The 18,549-nt window shown below is 45.2% G+C and overlaps 1 protein-coding gene across 1 annotated transcript in view; it reads left to right on the top strand.

Annotated features, from left to right (window-relative positions):
• The window catches only part of TMEM40 (transmembrane protein 40), a 29,044-nt gene that overhangs the window by 7,352 nt on the left and 3,143 nt on the right, over nt 1-18,549 (top strand). The window contains exons 3-10 of the mRNA XM_019537016.1: nt 2,298-2,354; nt 7,511-7,650; nt 8,658-8,808; nt 11,939-12,046; nt 14,034-14,135; nt 14,507-14,560; nt 15,489-15,524; nt 17,050-17,082. Of these exons, the coding sequence (XP_019392561.1) occupies nt 2,306-2,354; nt 7,511-7,650; nt 8,658-8,808; nt 11,939-12,046; nt 14,034-14,135; nt 14,507-14,560; nt 15,489-15,524; nt 17,050-17,082 (673 nt within the window). The 5' untranslated portion in view covers nt 2,298-2,305. The remainder of the gene's footprint in view (nt 1-2,297; nt 2,355-7,510; nt 7,651-8,657; nt 8,809-11,938; nt 12,047-14,033; nt 14,136-14,506; nt 14,561-15,488; nt 15,525-17,049; nt 17,083-18,549) is intronic.

Genomic DNA, 18,549 nt, shown 5'->3' with positions numbered 1-18,549 from the left:
TCTGGCCACACCCTAGCCCTGCTCTGGCTAGAGAGCAGAAGGCAGGGGTCAGCCCTGCTGTGGAGCAGAGAGCCCCACCGAGCCCAGAGAGCATGCTGGGATGCTGGTGGAGTCTGGTTTATCTTAAACTAGAAAGAGGTGTGGGACAGACATTGTGTAAACCAGTTTGAGCCAAATCAGTTAAGTCTGATACTGCATTGAACCAGGTTTATTTCAAACCCATTTGGGCCATTTTGAAACTGGTTTATGTGCGTTGAACATCTGTTCTGTTACAGGTTTAAACCAGTTTCTGATCACTTAAACTGGTTTGTGTGTAATGTCTGTACCTAGCCAAAAAGAACAGCGGTATACTTTGCTCTATTAACAGGAGTGTCACTTGCAAATCAAGGAAAGTGATCCTTCCTCTCTGTTCAGCATAGGTGAGGCCTCACCTGGACGACTGTGTCCAGTGTTGGGCCCCAGACTTCAAGAAGGATTCAGACAGATAGGAAAGAGTCCAGCAGAGAGCAACAAAAATTATTAGAGGCCTGGAAAGCATGATTTACGAGGAAAGGCTGAAAGTGCTAGGGATATTTACTCTGGAGAAGAGAAAACAGAGTGGACATGTCATAACAGTCTTCAGATACCCAAGGGCTATTAAAGGGAGGATGGAGATGGGCTTTTTCGTGGCTGTAGGCAACAGGACTAGAAGCAATAGACTCAAGCTGCAGCAAAGGAAATTTAAGTTGGAGATGAGAAGGAACTTCCTGACTATGAGTGTAAACAAGCATTGGAGCAGGCTACCTACAGAAGCTGTGAAATTTCTGTGCCTGGAAATTTTCAAGAGCAGGTTGGACAGATACTTGGCTGGGATAGTTAGCCAGGGATGATTCTGCCTTGAGCAGGAGGCTGAACTAGATGACCTTGTAAGGTCCCTATGATCCTATGATTCTTAATAAATTCTTTTTTTTAAGGATCTGGACAGTTAAATGCTAGTTTATTTCAATATTGATAAGATTTAATCTCTTGTCTTTGACAGTAGCATTCTCAGCACATTAAGCAGAGCTAGCTGAGAATTCTTCACTGAATTGATTTTGCCAAAGGATATCAATTTTTCCACCAGGTAAATAAAAATTAAATACTTTACTTCAGCTATTTAAATCAGATCAGAGTATTTTGTTTTCTTAGGCTGAATTAAGTATTTCAAATGAGTTTAACAAAGTTTTCCACAGCTTGTTTCTATCATTGTATTACGTTATGAGGTTGAGAGGTGATTAGCTGTGTTAGTCTAAAGATAGTAGGACAAGATGACACCTTAGGCTGTTGCCTGTGAAAGCTCATGCCTCTCTGAATCAGTTAGTTTTTAAGGACCACCCCACGCAACCTGACTTCTTTATAAGGGTTGTAGTTCAGGCCCTATTTTCTGTTGTATAGTTTGGGATCTTGAGAAGATTACATCTCCCAAAAGGTAATATGGATTTGCCTCAGACTAACCTATCTCATCAGACATGTAGTTCAGCCAGAAAGCCTAGTTCACATGGAATAACGTAAGCATCAGATTCCTGAACTACAGATCCCATAGGCAATGTGTTACAATAATAAAATGGAGTTTAGTATGTTTAAATGGAATTTACTCAAAAGTAAAATTTAGTAAGAAACCAAAAAGATTTTACTTTTTGAGAAGGCCAAAATGAAATACTTTGGCATTTTAGTGTCAACATTTCAGAATCTTCACCCTGGAAAGGACTGTTGAAAATGCAACTTTTTATTCCGACTGGTGATAAGACAAATGTGGAAATGTCAGGATCTCCTGTGCAACAGATATTCTTAACTTTGCTCAGCTAATATTCATATCATTTTCATTATCCTCTTTGATCTGAATATTTCAAGGAACAATGAATGTTACAAATAAAGGAAGATCATGCTATTTCCTGAACGAGCAATTACATTACAATTACTCACTCTGCAACAGCTAGGTAATTAGGTACTATTACAACGGCAAAAAATATGTATGTGAAGGAGTGAGACTTCCTATTGTTTTACTCATAATGAACAGTCCCCTTGATCTTTCGTAACCATTGGTCAGTCCTGCAGGCATCCGTCAGGTGAAACTTGCAGGAGGGTTTTCCTCAATGACTTCACACATTGGTTCTAGGAAATTAAATTAATTGTGCTGTGAAACTTCTATTGCTGTACCCGGGTGTCCTCAAAAGGTTAAGTACTGTAAAGATATGTAGCCTCCCTAGTGGAAAGCTAGGTACACTGTGGGAGTATAAAGAACTCAAACTGATTTAGACCTTCTGTTTCTATGTTTACAGACCCAGTAATGGACAGCTCTGACTTTGCACTGCCAGTTCTCACCAGTGAGCAACAGGGTAATGTAACCAGAAACATGGGGAAACTCCCATCCATATGACACATTTTGCTGTGTTAGTCCCTGCTAGTGTGGAACTTATTTCCTCTGAAAATGTGCTTAATTCCCATCTGTAAAATGTATAAGGCTCAGGCAGCAGGCACGTGAGCAAGTGAGGCTGTCTTCTGGATTTATTTTGGTTTCTCTTGTTTTTTTAGCTCTCTGGGTTAGCACTAAAACAGTTGGGAGGGATTTGTCTTAGCATCTGCACTGCAACAGTGTAAGCCAGGGATCATCAACGTTTTTGGGCAGTGCCAAAAACACCCAAAATCTCAACTTGTAAGATGTTGGTGTGCCCCAGGCAGATGGCTGGGGAGCCATGAGGGACCCAATTCAGTAGCACTCTGGCCCCTTCCCTGTTGTTCACCCCGAAGCATGCATGTCAAGCAAAATGCCTTCATGTGTCATGCTCTGGCGCCCGTGCTTGGGTTGCCTACCCCTGGTGTAAACTGTCCCCCTGCGTTGTCTGAAGGAGCATGTCCTTCTCACAGGGGATGCCACAGAGCTACTAACAAGCCCCAAGTAGAGGGTAAATGCTATGATGAAGCTTGAGCTATATTGTCTGTCTCTGGGTTGCCGTGATCCTCACTGAACTGCCTACATTATTTTGGGGTTTGTTTCAACACAGAATTTCAGGACCCCAAAGATGACTTAAAATCATCTTTGCCCTCCTCCCACCCATTGGATTATGCCTCTGTGTGTGTGCTGTCACATCAAGAGGAAGTCTACACAACATGCTCTTACATGTTTTTGGCCACACAAATCAGCAACCACATACCTAGCCTTAAGGCACATGTTTCGTTGTATTTTGAACACAGCTGGGGTAGTGGGTTAAAGCCAAGCTGTGATTTACCATAGAATAATAGAAAATTAGGGTTGGAAGGGATCTCAGGAGGCCATAGTCCAACCCCCTGCTCAAGCAGGACCATCTCCAAATAGGTCATCCCAGCCAATGCTTTGTCTAGCTAGGTCTTAAAAACATACAAGAGTGGAGATTTTATAGCTTCTCTGGGTCACCTGTTCCTGTGCTTTATTATCCTTCTCATCATAAAGTTTTCCCTGATATCTAACCTAAGTTTTCCTTGCTGCAACTTGAAACCATTGCTCCTTATTCTCTCATCTGCCGCCACTGAGAACAGTCCAGCTCCATCCTCTTTGGAACCAGCCTTCAGGTAGTTGACGGCTGTTATTAAATCCCCTCCTAGTCTTCTCTTCTCTACGCTAAATAAGCCCAGTTCCCTCAGCCTCTTCTCAGAAGTCATGTGCCTCAGCCCCCAAATCATTTTTGTTGCCCTCTGCTGGACTCTTTCCAATTTGTCTACATCCTGTCTGTAGTGGGGGACCCAAAACTGGACACAGTACTCCAGATGTAGCTTCAACAGTGCTGAAAAGAGGGGAATTATCACTTCCCTCAATCTGCTGAAAATGCTTCCACTAATGCAGCCCAGCATACCATTAGCTTTCTTCACAACAAGGACACAATGTTGGCTCACATTCAGCTTATTGTCCACTGCAACCCCTAAGTCTTTTTCTGCATAGCTGCTGCTTAGCTAGTCAGTCCCCAGCTTGTACCAGTGCATGGGACTGTTCCATCTTAAGTGCAGGACTTTTCATTTCTCCTTATTGAGCCTCATGGGATTTTTTTTTAGTCCATTCCTGCAATTTGTTGAGGTTTCTCTGAATTCTAGTGCCCTACTCTCCAGTGTATCTACTACTCCCCCCAGCTCAATGTCATCTGCAAACTTGCTGAGGGCGCACTCCATCTCATCTTCTAGGTTGTTGATGAAGATATTGAACAAAACCAGTCCCAAAACTGATCCCTGAGACCCTCAACTTGATACTGGCTGCCCACTAGACACTGAGTCAATGATTACTACCCTCTGAGTCTGATGATCCAGACAGTTTTCAGTCCTTCTTACAGTCCGCTCATCCAACCCCTACTGTCTTAGCTTGCTTGTGAAAATGTTGTGAGAGGCTGTAGCAAAACCCTTGCTAAAGTCAAGGTATATCATGTCCACTGCTCTTCCTGCACCCACAAAGCCAGTCATCTCATCATACAAGGCAATCGGATTGGTCAGGCATGATTTGCCTTTGGTGAATCCATACTGACTGTTCCTAATCACCTTTTTCTCCTCCAAGTGCTTAGAAATAGATTCCTTGAGGACCTGCTCCATGATTTTTCCAGGGATGTGGATGAGGCTGACTGGTCTGTAGTTCCCCAGATGCTCCTTCTTCCCTTTCTTAAAGACGTACCCTATATTTGCCCTTTTCCAATCATCCAAGACCTCTCCCAATTCCACAAGTTTTCAAAGATAATGGCCAGCAGCTTTACAATCACATCAGCCAGAATCCTTGGGTGCATAACATCCGGCCCCATGGACCTATACGCATCCAGCTTTCCTAAATAGTCCCTAACCTCTTCTTTGGTTTCTGTTGGCTGCTCACCTCCTCTCCAAACTGGGGTGCCAGGAGTAGTAGCCTGGGAGCTAACCTTGCTGGTGACAAATGAGGTGAAAAAGGCATTGAGTACTTCAGTCTTTTCCATATCATCTGTCACTAGGTTGCCTCTCCTATTCAGTAAGGGACTCACACTTTCCCTGATCTTCCTTTTGTTGCTGACATACTTGTAGAAATCCTTCTTGTTACCCTTCATGTCTCTTGCTGGCTGCAACTCCAGTTTTGCTTTGACCTTTTCCATTTCATCCCTGCATGCCCAAGCAATATTCTTATACTTCTCCCTAATTGTTTGTCCAAGTTCTACTTCTTGTAAGCTTCCTTGTTGTGTTTTAGCTCACTGAAGAGTTTCCTGCTAAGCTAAGCTAGTCTTCTGCCATACTTGACAGTCTACCTGCACATCTGTATTGTTTGTTCCTGTGCCCTCACAAGGTTTCTTTAAAATACAACCAGTTTTCCTAGATTCCTTTTCCTCTCACACTGTCTTTCTAGGGGATCCTGTCCATCAGTTCCCTGAGTGAGTCAAAATGTGCTTTTCTGAAGTCCAAGGTGCTCTTTGCTGCTCTTCTTCCTTCATTTCCTAAGGATCCTGAACTCAATCACCTCGTGGTCACTGCTGCCCAAGTTGCCATCCACTACTACATTCCCTGCCAGTTCTTCCCTGTTTGTGAGCAGCAGGTCAAGAAGAGCACAGCTCCTAGTTGACCACTCCAACATTTGCACCTGGAAGTTGTTCCCAATACCCTACAAAAACTTCCTGAATTGCCTGTGCACTGCTGTATTGCCCTCCCAAGCAGATGTCTGTGCGACTGAAGTTCCCCATGAGAATCAGGGCCTGTGATCAGGAAACTTCTACTAGGTGTTAAAAGAAGCTTCACCCACCACATCCTTCTGGTCTGGTGGTCTATTGCAGACACCCACCACAATGTCACCCTTGTTGTTCTCCCCTCTGACCCTAACCCAGAGACTTTCAACAGGCATATCTCTAGTTTCATATGGAGCTTTGAGCAATCATACAACTTTTTTACATAAAGCACAACTCAATCACTCAGGAAGCCTACACAAGTAGTCACCCAGGCTACATATGCAGTGCAGACAGACCCCATGAGGCCCAGCATGTGAACTGCCCCTTTGTGTTCTCCATTCACAAAGAGATTCAGATATCAGTTCTGTGTGAGCAACATGAAGAATATGTTGTCCCTCTTTCTATAGCGATCTCCATCTGGGATCATCCATCAGCCACAGCTCCTTGCAAACAAGAAGGCAGACTCCCAGCATCTAAACATTCAGTAACTTGAAAACAGAATCACACCTACTGCTCATACCATTCATGCAGCTCTGTGAAACTCTGCTTCTTCAGCACTCCAACCTCAGGGCCTTCCAGGCTCCAGGTGGGCTGATGCAGTCACCTAGTACACCCTGACTGGCAAATTCATGATCTTCCTGCTCCCTGCCCCACTTCTGCTACAGCCTCTAGTTTAAGAGAGAGAAAGGATGGCATGGTTAAGTCACTAACCTGGGCCTTTACAGACTAGTGTTCAGTTCCCCAACCTATAGGCCTTCCATTCTAGTTGCTTACAAAAAAAAGGTATTTTTATGTGCCTGAAGATGCAGATAGGCATTGCCTGGGATTTGCCTCTTGAGTTGGATACACCATCTGTTACTGTGCTTTTGGTCATTCACTAAAAAGCCTATTTATACCTAAATAGCTTTAAAAACCATTAGGTTCTCCACATCTCAGTTGCTGATCTGTCAAATGGTGTAGTCAGAGTGAATACATTAAAGATTGTGAAGAACTTAGATATTCTTGGTAGAGCAGATAAGATAGGAAGATAGGAAGATGCTGTCCCCCAGCTTGCTCCCATAAAGCAATAGCATTGCCATAGGATTAGCATTCTGTCATGAACTAACAAAACGATCTCATTTGGTTATGGCAGGCATGGCTGCTTTCATGTCAGTTGATAATATACTTCTTCCTTTATTAAAAGGAGCATATGAGGCAGAGACCCATGTCTATAATCAGATCTACACAACAACATGACTGTGGGCGCATCTACACGTGGAACAAACTCCCCCAGGGGGTTAGCCTGCCAGCCCAGAGCTGCTCCCCACAGCTCAACATGCTGTGGAGTGGCAGGCAGGGGCATGAGGGTGGTACAGTACAGGACTAGCTGGCAGGCAGCCCCAGCACTACAGCACTGTCATGTCCCAGCCAGCCCTGGTCACCATCTACGTTTGTCCCTGGCCTCCGCCATAGGATAGTACTTGTGCCAGGCAATGCTGTATCCTACAGTGGAGTTAATTTGTTTACTCTGGCCTAATAGGGGCGCATGCATAGATGGTGATGCTTTACTGTGAGACTGTCTGAGCCTCCAAGGCCTGGAATAGACTCCCTCCAGAGGTGGTACAAGCACCTACTCTGGATACTTTTAAGAAATGTTTGGACCCTTATTTTGCTGGGATCCTTTGACCCTAGCTGACTTCCTGCCCCTGGGACAGGGGGCTGGACTCAATCTTCTGAGGCCCCTTTGATCCCTAATGTCTATGAAATCTATAATTAGTCAACTCTGCTAAAGCATCTCATGTAGCTGTACCCAGTAAATCCTCATTAAAAGATCATCTTGTATGTGCCTTCATTAACTATATGTTTGGTTTTTCTTCCAGGCATTTTTCAGAAAGCTTTTACTTTTGATGCTGATTACTTTGAAACATGTGAGAAAATAAACCAGCCCTTCTGGAAATCATTAATAAAATGTTTAGGAACAATTATACCAGCCATTCTGAGCACCGAAGAAACAAACAATGTAAGTTGCTAAGAAAAACTTGTTTTAATTTTTTTATGACATACTATGTCTTTCTATATGCTTGCCCACTCTATTTTGAAAATATAAAAGAAGGGGGCAAATTCTCATTTATGCTGAGATCCCTCTACACTGCCAGAGTGACACAAGGAGCCTTCAGATAAATGATAACCAAGCCTCTATTTTTAAGTTAGGGCTCTGACACGTTACACCAGCATGATGTGTGTTTTACACCAGAGTAAACAGGGAAAAGACCTATGACTTGCAGGTCTACATTGCTCTAGCTGGCTTCAGTCTGGGAAAAAACAGGAAAACCTACACTAGTATTAACATCATGTGTCCAGAAATATATCAGGGTAGCCATTTGAAAACAGGCCATTATATAGTTCCTGCCACCTGCTGATGAGGTACTGTAATGATATTTTTTCTTAGCAAGTCTTCTGGAAGTTAGTCACCTGTCCACTCCAGTTCCTGAGGGTCCACCCATGGGTGTACTAAACAGAAATTAACACATCTTAACACATAGCCTCTTCTGTTTACTGTTGACAATGTGAAGAAATTAACTGTTTTAAAAAGTTGGCTGCTATTGTACTCTTTCATATCTATTCAACTGCATTCTCTCTAGTGAGAAGTACTAATAGTGCCATTAGAATAGAGTGGTGAAGGTAGTCTTGTAAGCTACTAAAGTGATCGTAGGTTCATTTTAAGAACTTTGTATTTTACTTCTCCAGTCCAGGAATTTACCATAAAGCAGAATAAATGTTAGATGCTAGTGAAGTAAGCTATAGTGGTTGCTCCTTTGGTTGTTCAGTGATAGAAGCATAGATTAAAAATGGAAGCCAGCACCTTCAGATTTCTAATCCCACCCTTGATCTTGGACAGGACATTTGGCCTCAGTTTCCCCTTCTTTAAAACAAAGTGTCTCTGTATCTCTCTCAGAGACACTGTGGGGTGCTTAGTGCTTGGATTTTTTACACAGTCCATTTGATTTTTACTTTTCTTTCCTTCAGGTCCTTAACAGAAGCAAAGACTCTGATCAGCGTGCAGCTGCCTTACAGGCTATAGAAAAAAAAGGAGCTAATGCAATGGTTGTGCTTTACCTGCTGCTGAAAGTGAACAATCCCACTGGCTACAGACAGTTGCCTAGCTCCAAGGGAAATGGTGAGCATTAATTGGCTGCCTTCTTTCAAGACCGAATATAGCAGGTAGACAATGGATTAACTGATCTGCTTTGTCGAAAATTATTATAGATACAATAGGTCTTGAGGTTTATTTCAAAACCCAGAAATATGCTGGGAAGTGAATAGAAGTGAGTGACTATAAGGTGAGGAGAGCTATTCCTTATAAAGATGCGTTGCTTAGATACTATGATGATGGGAGCCTTTTAAATAACTACTCTTTAGACAGATATAGACTGTATTGTTTTAGGGTTTCTTTGGGAAAAAGACATCAATTTTTAGGGAACAATTGGTGGTGATGCCAGTAGAGCTGCACCAGTTTACACCAGCTGCTCAATTTTCTCCCTTCTAATTGGATTAATTGTAGCAAAAAGAATGTGTTTGATTTAGATTGTGTTTAATCTAGTGTATGGTAAACTGAATTCCTGTATTGGGTACTGCTACATACTGAACATTTTAGCAAGCTTTCACACTCGGGTGTTGGCTATGTTCTGTTAGGTGACACTGTGCCCCTTGCATTTCATTTATCAATGAACCAGTTAATTTTGAGTTTTGTAATTCTGATCTTTATATCTGAACATCTTATTTGATTGCACTCATTTGCCTTGGAAGAGGGGCAGTTTCCTCAAAATGTGGCAAGTTTGGGAGAGATGTGAGCTCATCTGGTCTGTAACGAGATGTGGAAGAACTCAGATAGCAAAAAGTTTCACCTTTGGATGGGACTGCTCCATCCTGTGCTAAAAGAAGTGGTTCATTTTGTACAGCTTTAGCCTTTCCTTGCTGTTTCTAGATGAAGAAACTCCTGTGATGAGCCTGGATTCCTCTGCTACTTAAACTGTATCCTGTTGGATGCAGGGCTGTCTCGTACTTGTTTTTTGTCCAGTTCAAAGCACAATGGAGTCTTGGTCCATGACTGAGGCTCACTCCCAAGTGCTATGAAAATACAAATCATCACTCTCAGGCCCTACTGTCTGTCTGATTAGGCTGAAAAACAACCCTCCTCATACCAGCATTTTGACTTGAGTTCCTTTAACAATAGGATGTCCTTCTCTTGTCTAAGCTGTGGAGGCTGCTTTACCCCAACCCTTGGGAAGCAAGGGGAATTTAACAAGGAAAATACACTCTGGAAGACACTGATCTTCATGTCTGAGTCCCAGCCCCCCCACCCCTTCCCTCCCCAAATACCTCGGGTGAGGGCAGCAGGCACTAGGCTTCCTCTGCCTAAAAACATCTACAAGAGCAAGTCATTGTGGTTTTGTACATGAGGGCTGCATTTTTGATAGGTTTATCCACATCTTCAACAGTGAGTAGGTATATACTTGCTTTGTGTTGACATTGGCTCTTACATTGTTGAAATATTACATCATTTCTAGGCAAAGAACTAGTATGAAACCTACCCTTATGCAAAGGGCCTATGCTGACGTATATCCCACTCCAAGGCAGGATGGGTTTTCTTTGGAACATAGGCAACACGTTGGGGAGGCAGAGTGGGGCATGTGCCCCCCCTGAGATTGGTCGCCTCCAAAGCTGCCACTGGCTTCTGCAGGCAGTTGCCACTTGCCACCCAACCCCCTGTTGCTACCGATGCAGCCAGCGGCATCTGCAAGCAGTCCCCACTTGCCACCCCCGCTCCCCTGCCATCAACACTGCCACCAGGGGCTGCAGGTGGTCCTTGCTCACCACCCCCTGCTTCCCTGCCACTGACACTGCCGATGGTGGCTGAAGGCAGTACCCACCCGCCACCCCTCCTCCCCTGCTGCTGACACCAGTGGCTGCAGGCAGTCCATGCTTGCTGACACTGAAGCTGATGGCTATGAGCAGTCCCCACTTGCTGCCTTGGTGCCTCCTACTGATGGTTTGGGTTACCACAGGCACATAATACCAGTCCTCCAAAGTCTGCACCATCTTCCAATAGCTTTCTGGGCAAAAGTCAAGGTGCTGGTCTTGACCTACAAAGACCTAAACAGTCTGGGCTCTACCTGCTACCTGCTGTCTCCTTTATGCCCCATCACAATCCCTACAGTCAGCTGAGAGCAACCCTTTTCCATGAACCATCAATGCACCAGGTTGCTTGGCAAAAATGCATGGAGAATGGTTGTCAGCTGTTGCTCCTCAGCCATGGAACTTCCTCCCACTTGAGGCCTGCCAGAGCCTTAGCCTGGACATCTTCCAGAAGTGCTGCAAGGTGAAGGCAGGCATTTAGCAAGCAGGGCTAGGCTGGAAATTGTTTAGGGATTTCCTGTTTTACTCTGATACTTCATTTGCTTTTTAAGTCATTTTGCTCTCTTGTTCATTAATAATTCATCCTGTTTAAAAGCTATTTTGTTCTGTTCTGTAGGCCACCCAGAACTTTTGCTGGAGGGGCAGCATATAAATCACATTCATAATTAAATAAAATAGCACAAATTATTGGTAATAATCGGCTGCATAGGCCTTGCTCAGGCTCTCTGTGTAAAGCTAGATTTAAACCCATACAGAATTGCCTGTAGATCCACTAGTACCTACATACAACCTCCCCATTGCTGGGAGCCTGTGCAGAACCAATGTATAAGCGTCTCAGATAAATTGTCTCTGGAAACATTTTTTCAAAGGGTTGCAGCCAATTCTTAGTGCACCATTTCTTAGAGGCAGATGATTCAACTCATGCAGCTTTCAGAGTTCTCACAGCCACAAGAGGATGCTTCTCTAACATAGTTAGAGAGAAGCAAGGAGAGATCAAAGTTAGAAGAAAAAAAGGGAGTCCAGAGGTTAGAGAACAGCTGTGCTCTCCAGCAAAAACCTCTCTGGTCTGACATTGCCTCAGGGTGATTTAAATTCTCATGGGCATAGGAAGTGTGGTGAGGAGCAGCCATGCTTAGATGCCTTAAGCTTCCTCACCAAAAGGACTTTGGACTATTTTCTTGAAACTGGGGCTATAAGTTTGTGAATACTTAAGTTGTTCATCACCTTTTTGCTTGTGTTACTTGCACTGCTGGGCATGCACTAGAAAGCCAAACAGCAGGAAGTCTAAGGTTTAATTTCCCTGTAGAAACCCCATTGTCAAGAACATAAATGTGGAAGATTAAGGAAACCCCAGATTTCAGTTTCAAATCTAATTTTCTCTATTTGAACAGATGAAAAGCTGAAACTACTTGAGAGACTGGAAAAGAGTTTCATGCTTTCACAGCAAAAAAGAAAGGCTGAATGTTCATCCAAGGAGTCTGAAGACAGAGATTCACAGGGTAAAGGAATATTTCATTTGGCTTTTGCTTGAAATTTAATGTAAGAAAAATAATCATTTATCCCTACTAAATGATCAGAAGATACTTACACAAGAGCCTCTGCCTGCAGACAGAAGTGCAACTCCCCACTGTAACTGAGGTCACTTTGCAGGAAGTGCCCTAAGTTACAACAATTCCCTGGACCAAACCAAACTGTTGGCTCCAGGGGAAGGGGCATCTAGCTGCTAGCTGTGAGCCTGCAGCAGGTTTCCCCTACTAATGGCCCCCGCTCCTTTCCAGCCGGCGCTGTTTTCAGAATGGGAGGGAGGGAAAGGGAGCAGAGGGCACTCATTCTAGGGGTTCCCCAGTCAGCGCTGGAGGGTGGGGTGGGTGTATTGGAGTCCCCCCCCACCTCAGGAAAGCTCCAATACACCCAGCCCACCCTCCAGGAAGAGCTGAAAACCCCCAAAACTGAACTCCTTTTCTTTTCCAGCTCCTATTTTGAAAACAGCAACAGGCTGAGAGGCAGCACAGACACAAGTGACAGAAGACACACTGTTTTGCTGTTTTAGATTTTTACCCATTCAGACATTTCTGAAGTGGTCTACAGCTGTGCACCTGTGTTTGGTCATGGCTATGGACTTTCTTTCTGTGGCCAGATCGTGCAAAAAATTGTCACTTATGTCTGCTCCCTGTGTGCTTGTTCTGTGGGGATTCAGCAGAGCTCTGAGACAACTCTGTTTGACACCCTCTGTGCCAGGGGTGTCAAACTCACCTTGTGCCCTGTGACGGATCCAGACCACAGGGCTTCTTCTGGGCTGGATCCAACCCAGGACACAGGGCAGTTTTAGCCTGGGGCATGAGGTGATGGTGGTGGTGGCTGCTCCAATCCGTGCCATGCAGCAGTGGCAGCAGGTCTGGCTCTGGCACACGGCATATAGAAAATCCATTTCCAACTGCATGCCCTGCGCCAAAGCTGGAGCAGCTGCCACTGCCTCATGTCCTGTGCTGCAGCAACAGCCCCAGCTCCGGTGCGAGGCACACAGTGACAGCAGCTCCAGAATGGGGTGGTTGCAGAACCAGCAGCTGAAGAGGTAAGATCATGACAGCAGCAACAGGCAAAATGACTGGATGGTGACTGGGGCTGTATCAGCCCTAACTTGCCTTGTTGCTGCTGATCTCTGTGTCCACTGAGGACCAAGACCCCTGGATTCTTTGGAAAGCCACTCCCCTGGCCATGTCCTCAACTTTCTGGTGGCCCATTGGGCCAGATAGAGTAGCTCTGCGGGCCAGATTTGGCCCATGGGCTGTACTTTTGACACCCCTGCTCTGTGCAAAATCAAAACAGCAGCAATCAACATCTGGTATCTGGATCCTAAATGGCACTATGGACATAGGAAGCAGCTAGGAGTTTAGCAGTGGGGTGGGGTTGTGGGAGAAGGAAAAGCAGGCGGGCCGGAGCTTGCACCTTGGGTGTCAAAGTTAGTAGCAAGAGCAATGGAAGACATGCACCATGTTGCTATACGGGTGGCAGAAGGCAAATGGGCCAGCTTAGGATGGTAGGAATAGGGGCACATTGTACTGAGAACACCTTAGGCCATGTGCCAAGGCTGGGAGGCAGGATGCCTTTTTAATTGTTTGGAACGTATATTTTTGTCCAATTTTAAATCATACAAACACCAACAAATTTCCCAGCTGTGCACAGATCACTTCCAAAAAAATAATCCCTAAATGCCTTCTACGACTGAAGACTCACTGGGGATGGTTCTCTTGAGGAAATTAGAGATTAAAAAAAAATAATAAAGTTCAAAAATATGTTAAGCCCATCCCTGGCAGAAATACACCTTTCAATACACAGAGCAGTGACTTTTCCCACATTCCTCATTTGCACTCAAAGGGTTCATGGTGTGGGTTGAAACACATACTAGGGTCCCGAAATAAAATATCTTAATGTACGGCACTAGTGGCTACTTCTGTATTACCGCCCTGTTGTTTCTTTCCCTATTAGCAGATGTCACTGATAAAGCAAACATCGCTGTGGCAACTGTTAAACCGCTTTTGCACAAAGAAAGTCAGGAAGACCACAAAAAGGATGCTCAACATGAAAGTGGTATGTGAAGCGAAGACTTCCTTTTCCATAGGAGGCTAATCTCATTGTGGGTAGGAGCCAGGCCCACATAAATTGTATCTCACAGGTGAAAAAGAAAAATAGCTAGTAATGCTCTTTATAAACCAATATACAAAATCAGAGCTCTACCTTTGGCTTTAGTGCTGCTGTAGTCAGAAAGTGATTGCTAATTTTTTTCCTACCCACAATCCTTCTAAGAAAGCTGTGAGGTATTGGTTACTTACAATGGTTGCTGCCTAGTTCTCTTGACACACACCCATATGGTTAGGGTTGTGCTATGCTCAAGCAAAAGAACTATTTCTTCTGTTGTTCCTAAAAGATTTTTCTTTAAGAATCTGATTTTCTTTGCACAGATGCTGAACAGGAAGACTTAGAGACAGAAAAGATGGAAACCCAGTTACTTGCAGGTGGTGTGAAATAATAATGATGATAGTGGCAAGATGCACGGGAGCACACACCTGGCTTGTCAAGCAGTGTTAATGCGCTCTGTTTGGCCACAGCCCCCTCAATCATACTGTTCCTGACAGAAACAAAAGTAATTTATTTTGCCCAGGTCCCTGGAGATTATATACTGACATGTACAAACAGCAGACGTCCCCAAGCTGGAGGGAATGTGGTTTGAAGGGTTGTGCAGGGCCTGTAGGACGGGTTTGGGTCACCAGGCTAGAGCACTTCCACACCTTGCGACAAAGACAAATGTCAGCCAGACCTGGGCGGTAGAGAAGGCAGGCATTTTCTACGAGACAAAGATCCTACGATATTAACAGGCACATGCTTCTCTCTACTTTTTGAGAAGTTTGCATAACTAATTGCTAGTATCATAGATGAGCCTGGAGAACAGTTTGAGCTCCAAACATCCCAAACCCGGGGAGAAGCCAGCACTAGAGCTCAGGTTGGTGGTAGCAGTTTGTATCTTGCCCAGTGCCTGCGGAGAGACGGTCACTTCTGAAATGCAGTTGAACAATCCTGACAATATCAATCCGAGGCATTATTTATAGAGTGTGGAGCTGGCCCGCAGTATCATCTATACTATAAATCAGGCCCATGTGTGGCTTTTTAATTCTGAAGATTTTTTCTTCCCTTTGGAAATAAAAAATACCAAGCAAGTGCAGCAGTCTCCTTACGTTCATAGTGCCTGCAAACAGATGCATCAAACAAATGTGGTACATAACAAGGAAATATAGAAAGTTCAATTATTATGTGGCTATTTTCCTTCAGATGCTAATTGCTGTCAGTTGTGCTTGGGTGGAAGGGTGTGACTGATAGGAGAATCTTTTTCCTAATGTGTCTTATTACAGAGATCCAAATTGTGTGCATCTTCTTTCAATATTCTAGGTGTATCAGCAGAGACTGTTCCCTACAGTGAAGCAGGTAAATGTTCCCACATTATCCCCTCACACTGCTGGAAAGATAATTTTGTGTTTGGCTGACAGCCTACTCTTGGAAAAGATGGGACGTAAATACACCATGGTTTTTTAGGGGTTTTACTAGGCTTTAGCCTGGGGCATAGTGTAAAAACTGCACCAAGAGCTTTTGTTACAGATGCCAGGTATCCCCACTGATTTTATTAGCTTGATCTCCACAGCTGCTCATGAGGTGGGAACAATTCATTTTCCAGACCTCCCAGAGACTCTGTTCACACTGCTTCTGTCACGGTCACCCCTTTCAGGAAGGACTGCGTATTTCCAATGGCCAGGTTGCCTTACTCACTTATGTGGCTTCCCAGGATTGGGGGTGGGGGTGGGGAGGTGTTCCTGCTTCTCCCCACAACCCTTCTCTGCTGAAGCAGACAGCCCAGCCCAGGGCTGGAAAGCATGCTGGGATATTGTGATTTAACCTGAACCAGGAAGGGGTCTGGGACAGAAGCTTCATAAACCGGTTTGACCCAAATCAGCTAAGTCTGAGACTACATTCAACCAGGTTTATCTTAAACCAGTTTCAGCCATTTTGAAACTGGTTAATGTGCACTGAACTTAGGTTGTGTTACAGGTTTAAACCTGTTTCTGATCACCTAAACCGGTTTATGTGCAATTTCTGTCCATAGCCAGAGAGACAATCTACCTGCAGCAAGCAAGAGGACTGGTTTTGTGGCCTTGATACGATGGGATGGGAATGGGGCATGATCCACAGTTGACAAAGCTGAGCGCAATGCCAGGGCAGAGTGAGTGGGACAGGCACATCCTGACACACCTCCGGATTCTCCACCTGAAAGTAGAGACCTGCAGTGCCTTTCCTATCCTTGGTTGGCTCCCTTAATTCTCTGTTATGGTCCTCAGCACCAAGATCTTAACTGAGAGGGTAGGGTGCCACTGCCATCAGCTGGTGCTGCCCTGTTGTGGCTATGCTCAGCACAGCTCCCAATGCCTTTGCTGCTTTCAGAGCAAACTACTTCAGTGCAGTCTACTTGGCTTGGGGTTTACCTGATGGCCACTGATATTTCACTCAAATCTCTAAAATACTGCTGCTCCCCTTGTGAGCAAATTTAGGAGGTGTGTGTACACTCCCACCAGTCTGTATTGTGCTGCATCTTGCTTCCTGCAATTAATGAACAGTTATAATGTCCTCTATCTACTTGGACCCAGCTAGCTCAGTGATGGCAGCAGTCAGTTATACACAACCAACGTTTACCTACTGCCTGTTTAATGCTGAATTAATAGGACACAGAAAGACCTGTTTCTCTCCTTACTCCCTCCTCTGGTTTGGTAGATTCCAAATCTGTTGTCCTCTGGCTTAGGAGGTGACATGATATTTATCATTGGCTATGGTTGATGATCATGGGAAATCATTTGGTTTAATAAGCGGTTGTTATCGAAAGGGAGGTTTCTTGTTAACTACTGCAAATATGCATGTGGGTTTCTTACTAGAGAGCAAATGATCATATTTTCTTCCTTTTCAGAGATTGCAAGACATGAAGATGCAGTTGCAGATGGTAATTATAAAAAAGCAAACTGAGCAGCTCTGTTTTGTCCCTGTAGTATGTGTGCTTTTTCTCTCAGGTGTACTGCAGATCAGTGATTATTTGTGTGTAGTGGGGAAGTGCAATAGTGCAACACAAGCTTAGGGCAGAAAAGTTTAAGAATAAAAACAATGTAAACTGCCAAGATGCAATACAATATCTTGATAGAACAGATGGTGTAAAATTATCTGATTTCAGGAGTTATACCAGGGGTGACTTTGGCCCATTGTATTTAGAAAATAGCCTGCTGTTAGGGTGACCACCCCTCCCTACTTGGGCAGGATGTTCCTGAAATGTGAACATCAAGTCCTGGTCCTAGGCTGAATGACTCTGGGACAGTATCTGTCCTGGATTTCCAGTATTGTGCAAGGATCTGGGTTTTCTGTCCTCTGTGGAAAAACGGAGGAAACAGTAGGTTTCCCCTTGCAGCCCGGCAGAGTTCCAGCCTGTAAGGGGCTGCTTGAGACCCCCACGGTGAAGGAGGGAGTGAGGCAGGGGCTGCGTTGCTGCCCAGCCAGGACAGTACATGGGGACTGGGAAGACGGTGGGGCCACCTGGGGAGCAGGACAGAGCCATGAGTGGCTCATTCAGGGTAGTGTGATAGGGATTGGCTCCCTGCCACTGCATGCGTTCCTGGGGAGGGAGGCACAGGGGGGCACATGCCCCCCCCCCCCGATTTATGCACAGGGCAGGGGCAGGTTGCCTGCTGCAGGGTTCAGGGCTCCCCACCCTGCTGCCTTGGGCCCAGTGTGCGGGACCCACCATGGGTTGGTGCAGAGAGGCTTGGTGCTGTCACCACCAGGAGCCCTGCACCAGCCACCCTGCCATGGCAAGGTGCCCCCTGCCTGCCTGGCAACAGCGAGGGGCACAACTCCATGCTGCCAACCCCGCCCCAGGGGAGGGGGTGCCTTGTCATGGCAATGTGGCCAGAGTGGGGCTCCTGGCAGCAGCAGCAGCAGGACCAAGTCTCCCTGCCTTCCCACACTGGGTCCTGCCTGCTGGCCTGTGGAGGCTTCTGGGGCGGAGGGCAGCAGGGTGGGGAGCCCCAAGCGGGCAGCCTGCATTCCTCCCCTGCCTCCCACAGGCTCCACTCAGCTCTGCTCTGGCTGTGCTGCCATGGGCAGCAGGGGAGGAGGAAGGAGGCAGGCATGTATCCCACTTTTTTTCCCATTTAGAAAAAATAGTCACCCTACCTGTTAAAGGGCCAGATGTTCAGCCTGCATAAGTTAATTTCTCAGTTAAAGGTGTTAAACTGTAGAAAGAAACCCCAAGAACGTTTATGCAAATCAGAATTGTGCAAAACATTAAATTTCATAGATTTCATAGACATTAGGGCTGGAAGGGACCTTGGGAGATCATCGAGTCCAGCCCCCTGCCCAAAGGGCAGGAAGTCAGCTGGGGTCATAGGATCCCAGCAAGATAAGCATCCAATTTACTCTT

This window comes from Crocodylus porosus, unplaced genomic scaffold, assembly GCF_001723895.1.
Source record: "Crocodylus porosus isolate Cpor-Errol unplaced genomic scaffold, CroPor_comp1, whole genome shotgun sequence".
NCBI lineage: Eukaryota > Metazoa > Chordata > Crocodylia > Crocodylidae > Crocodylus > Crocodylus porosus.
This window is presented reverse-complemented; position numbering and strand designations above follow the sequence as displayed.